Consider the following 5,946-nt stretch of genomic DNA (forward strand, 5'->3'; position numbering starts at 1 on the left):
GGCAGAAAAAAGTTAGATTATAGGATATCTGATATGGAAGGAACACATTCTGGCAGGGACAATGATCAACTTAACATGATGGCAGAATCGATACTGTGGATGGAAAGGATGATGGTGGACGTTAGGGATCGGTTGGATCGACAGGACGTGCGATTAGACGGGCTTAATCCAATGCCTGCTAATCCTCGACGGGGAGCCAATAATGCATGGCGAAATGGAAGGCGGGAAGTTAGGATAGATGATCATGATGACTTTGAGGCTGATAGTGGATTCGATGAGGATGTATTTGTGGATGCGGAGGCTGGAAGGGTTAGGAATGGAGGCATTGGGCAAGGTGTGAGAGGTAGGAATCTTGGTGGAGACGAGTTGGATGGTAATTTAGGAAATATTAAAATGACCATTCCTTCTTGCAAAGGGAGGAGTGATCTGGAGGCGTACTTAGAGTGGGAGAAGAAGATTGAGTTGATATTCGATTGTCACAATTACTCGGGGGAGAAAAAGGTGAAAATTGCGATTCTTTAGTTCTCCGACTATGCAATAACTTGGTGGGATCAAGTGGTGACAACGAGATGAAGGATTGGAGCACAACCTATAAATACTTGGGAGGAATTGAAGATGTTAATGCGGAAACAGTTTGTTCCTAATCACTATTACCGGGAGCTTCATCAATGGTTACAAAATCTTTATCAAGGCACTAGAAGCGTAGAGGATTACTATAAGGAGATGAAGATGCTTATGATTAGGGTGAACGTGGAAGAGGATAGGGAAGCCATTAAGGCTCGGTTTTTGAAGGAGTTGAATAGGGACATTGCCAATGTAGTGGAATTGCAATATTATGTAGAGATTGAAGACATGCTACATGTGGCCATGAAGGTGGAAAAGCAATTGAAGCGAAAGGGGACAGCAAGGTATCAAGGTGGATCTTCGGTTTCTAATCCTTGGAAGTCGAGGTGGGAAAATAATAAAGGAGATGGAGCCAATGCAAGAGAAAGACCGGAGGTACCGAGAGAAAAGGAGGAAGGAGCTAGCAAGACTACACCAAAGGTAGAATCCCAGCCATCAAGGAATCGGGACGTCAAGTGTTTTCGTTGCTTGGGAGTTGGACATATTGCTTCACAATGTCCAAATAAAAGAACCATGATTTTGCGAGACAGCGGGGAAGTGGAGATCGAAAGTGAAGGTGATTATGAAGACATGCTGGAGTTGGAGGACATTGACGAGGAAAACACCACGGAGTATGCAGTTGGAGAGTTGTTGGTCACGAGGCGAGCACTTAGCGCTCAAATCAAGGCGGATGACTTGGAGCATCAGCGAGAAAATATATTCCACACATGGTGTCACGTCAACGAGAAGGCATGCAGTGTAATAATTGATGGTGGAAGTTGTGCAAACGTAGCTAGCACTAATGTAGTGGAAAAATTGGGATTAACACTATTAAAACATCCTAGACCCTATAGGTTGCAATTAAATGAATGTGGGGAGGTTAAGGTGACAAAAAGGGTGTTGATTAATTTTTCCATTGGGAAGTGTCATGATGAGGTGTTATGTGATGTTGTACCTATGCATGTGGGGCATTTTTTGTTGGGACGACCTTGGCAATATGATAGGAAAATAATGCATGATGGGTATAAAAATAAATATAATTTTGTGAAAGAGAGAAAGTCTATCACTCTTGCGCCAATAACATCGGCACAAGTGTGTGAGGACCAAATCAAATTGAAAAATGAGGAAGAAAAGAGAGTGAGAGAGTTAGAGAAAAATAGTGAGGTGGCCAGTGGGTAAGAAAAAAGAGTGGGGCCACATGAGAGAAAAGAAAGAGAGTCTTCCGAGAGGAGAGAAAAGCCGAAAGTGAATTTCTTTGCAAAAGGGAGTGAATTGAAAAAGGCGATAGTGGAGAGACAACCAATGATTCTTTTAGTATATAAAGAATCACTCCTCAATTTTGAGGAGTCTAACACATCCCTCCCTAGTTTGGCTCCTTCTTTATTGTAGGAATTTGACGATGTGTTTCTGGAAGACGTGCCTAATGGATTGCCATCCATTAGGGGGATCGAACATCAAATTGATTTCATACCTGGAGCTGTCATTCCAAACCGACCAGCTTATCGAAGTAATCCGGAGGAGACAAAGGATCTTCAAAGCCAAGTGGAGGAGTTGATGAGCAAGGGCTATGTAAGGGAGAGCATGAGTCCATGTGCCGTACCCGTATTGTTGGTGCCAAAGAAAGATGGAACTTGGAGGATGTGCGTGGATTGCCGAGCTATCGACAACATTACGGTAAAGTATCGTCACCCAATTATATGGTGCTTGCATCTTTTCTAAAATTGACCTTAAGAGCGGGTATCATCAAATTCGTATGCGGGAGGGTGATTTATGGAAAACAGCATTTAAAACGAAATATGGGATGTATGAATGGCTAGTTATACCATTTGGACTCACAAATGTATCAAGCACATTTATGCGATTAATGAACCATGTTTTGCGTGCTTTCATTGGAAAATTTGTTGTGGTTTACATTGATGACATTCTAATCTATAGCAAGGGCCTAGAAGAGCATTTAGAACATCTTAAATGTGTACTTGTGGTTTTAAGAAATGAACGACTTTATGCTAATTTCAAGAAGTGCACATTTTGCATGGATAGAATCATATTTCTAGGATTTGTGGTGAGTGCTAATGGGGTTGAAGTTGATGAGGAAAAGGTAAAAGCTATTAAAGATTGGCCAACACCTAAAAACATAACTGAGGTTAGGAGTTTTCATTGGTTAGCTAGTTTTTATAGGCGATTTGTTAGGAATTTTAGTACACTTGCCACACCATTTACTGAAATTATCAAAAAGAGCATTGGGTTTCAATGGGTTGTAGAACAAGAACATGCATTTAACACCATCAAAGAATGTTTATGTAAAGCACCTATTTTAGCACTTTCTAATTGTGACAAAACTTTTGAGATTGAGTGTGATGCATCAGAAATAGGTATTGGAGCAGCTTTGATGCAGGAAAAGAGGCCGATAGCATACTTTAGCGAGAAACTAAGTAGGACGGCTCTTAACTATCCTACTTATGACAAGGAGCTTTATTCTCTATTTCGAGCCTTGGAGACATGGCAACACTACCTATGGCCAAAGGAGTTTGTTATTCACACGGACCAAGAATCATTGAAACATTTGCGGGTCAAGGTAAGTTGAACAAACGACATGCACGTTGGATGAAATTCATAGAGACTTTTTGATATGTCATTCGATACAAACAAGGTAAGGAAAACATAGTAGCCGATGTATTGTCGCGAAATTACTTGGTTTTGAGTGCAAAATTACTTGGTTTTGAGTATGTTAAAGACATGTATGAAAACGATCATGATTTTCTAGCATCTACAATTCATGTAATAAGGGGGCTATTGACAAGTTCTTTAAGCATGAGGGGTATTTGTTTCAAGAAAATAAATTATGTGTTCCTAATTGCTCAATACGTGAATTGTTGGTTAGGGAGGCACGTAGTGGGGGTTTAATGGGTCACTTTGGGGTAGCAAAGACTTTAGACATGTTAAATGAATACTTTTATTGGCTTAAAATGAAGATTGACGTAGAACGAATTTGTAGTCGTTGCATAACTTGTAAAAAGGCTAAATCAAAGGTTTTACCCCATGGACTTTATACACCTTTACCGGTACCTAGCGAACCTTGGGTTGACATTTCAATGGATTTTGTATTAGGTTTGCCTAGAACTAAAAACGGGCGTGATTCAATTTTTGTTGTAGTGGATAGTTTTAGTAAAATGGCACACTTTATACTATATCACAAAATTGATGATGCCACTAACATTGCAGACTTGTTTTTCAAAGAAGTAGTGTGTTTGCATGGTGTTCCCAAAAGTATTGTGTCCAATAGGGATGTTAAGTTTCTTCGTCACTTTTGGCGGGTCTTGTGGAATAAGTGAGGCACGAAATTATTGTTTTCTACAACTTGTCACCCACAAACCGATGGTCAAACTGAAGTAGTGAATAGAACAATGACACAACTATTGCGCACTGTGGTTAACGAAAATCTAAAGAATTGGGAAGAATGTTTGTCTTTCATTGAGTTTGCGTATAATAGGACCACGCATTCTACTACGTCGTTTTCGCCATTTGAAATTGTTTATGGTTTTAATCCTTTAACACCTATGGATTTAATACCTTTGCCTGTGAATGAACGAGGCAACTTGGATGGGAAAAAGAAAGCCGAATACTCCATGAAAAGGTAAGGGAGCAAATAGAGCGGGAAGAACAATCAACGCACAACACAAGCAAACAAAGGCCGAAAATATGTTACTTTTGAACCGAGAGATTGGGTTTGGGTGCATTTAAGGAAAGAGCGATTCCCAGAGCAAAGAAAATCTAAGTTATTTTCACGAGTTGGAATCCGCTTTGCGCAAGCTTTCCCGGCATTTTTGGATGACTCTCCTCTCCGACCCGACCATTCCTTCCTAAGGAATGGAGTCAGGGTCTGGAGCTAAATGCGGAGACAGAGAGAAAGAATTAGATTGCACACACGGGAATGATTAACTGCCTCTGGTCACTTCACTTAGCTTTCATGCCTGACTTCTTGTTATTTATACCCTGGTTTCTAACGGTTCACTTCGCATTCTGGTTTTGCTTTTTTTGACGCCCAGAATCAGAAAAAAAGTAACCCCTTTCCTTTCTTTTATAAAAGATTTTGTTCAAAAAAAGTGAGAATGGCCCTCTGGTCTGGTGATTTAGGCGGTGTTGATCTGATCTGGAAAAAATTCCTTATACCATCGCTCGAAGGGCGGATTCCGCGGAGCTTCTCCCCCCTTACTCAACATAGGGAGAGTAGGTGCTATCCCTTACAAAGAGGACCGTTCCAAGTGATTGAGAAGATCAACGACAACGCTTATAAGACAGGTCTTCCAGGTGAGTATAGTGTTTCTACAACTTTCAATGTTTCTGACTTATCTCTTTTCGATGCAGGTGCAAATTCGAGGTCGAATCCTTTCAAAGAGGGAGGGGATGATGAGATCAGGAAGCACAAGTACTAAAGTCAAGTCCAGAGTCGAGCCCGAGGAAAGATCCGTAGATAGTCGAGGGGCCGATGACATGATCGAGGGCCAAGCACGTGAAAGAGGTGATGGGATTGCTCGTCAAAGCAACGGTTGATGAAACAATGTTCGGGATGCAAAATGGAGCAAGTTTCGGGTTGGGATGAAGGCTGAAGAGTATTGGATTAATGTGTTTAAAGCTGAAGAAAACGGAGCTGGAACATTAAACCATGCGACCGCACAGGTCTAAAGTCCTGCGGTCTCATATACCCAGCAGAAGTCCTAAAGTCACAGACCAATTGCACTATGCGACTGCATGCTCTAAAGCTATGCGGCCGCATAAGCCAAGTTTGAGGCGAATTTTTACAAATTTCGTGTTTTTTCCTTATTTTAATAGAATTTCATTATTAGTAGATTTTTACCATAATTAGGCTATTGTGGACAAATTTTACATTATTCTTAGATATTTTTCCTAGTTTACTTAGGTTCTCTAGAATAGTATAAATACTTTATCCCTTATTGTAAAACATTACAACTCTCATATTATTAAATATAATTCGTGAGGCATTAATTGCTTTCTCTCGTTCTTCGTTGAACAACTTGTGAACTTATCAAGATTAATCTTGTGGCGTTCAAATCAACCAGGTGAAATTCATTTAAATTGTGTAATTAAGAGGTCCGCATATTGTTGACGATTCGGGTTGCTTGGTTCCAGTTTATTGGGTTTAATCCAAAACCTTGTCTTTGGCTTTCTTGGGTTTGATTCTAAATTTGTTGTGGGTTTGGTAGTGATCGCGCTACACAGGTTCGCATCATTGCCCCCTTTGTAAGCTCGCAATCACCGTACCCACTGATCCATTATATCCCGATTTCTCCAAACACCACATTCGTTCGCTCAAGATGTTGCTGC

At 40.6% G+C, this 5,946-nt stretch overlaps 1 protein-coding gene across 1 annotated transcript; it reads left to right on the plus strand.

Annotated features, from left to right (window-relative positions):
- The first annotated feature begins 621 nt into the window (after window positions 1–621).
- LOC111412685 lies at window positions 622–3,935 on the plus strand. Its single transcript, XM_023043608.1, has 5 exons — window positions 622–1,546; window positions 2,102–2,210; window positions 2,539–2,701; window positions 2,840–3,178; window positions 3,390–3,935. Exons 1-5 carry the CDS (start codon window positions 622–624, stop codon window positions 3,933–3,935), a joined length of 2,082 nt encoding a protein of 693 aa, XP_022899376.1.
- The last annotated feature ends 2,011 nt before the right edge of the window (window positions 3,936–5,946 follow it).

Source organism: Olea europaea, chromosome 16, assembly GCF_002742605.1.
Source record: "Olea europaea var. sylvestris chromosome 16, O_europaea_v1, whole genome shotgun sequence".
NCBI classification, from domain to species: Eukaryota; Viridiplantae; Streptophyta; class Magnoliopsida; order Lamiales; family Oleaceae; genus Olea; species Olea europaea.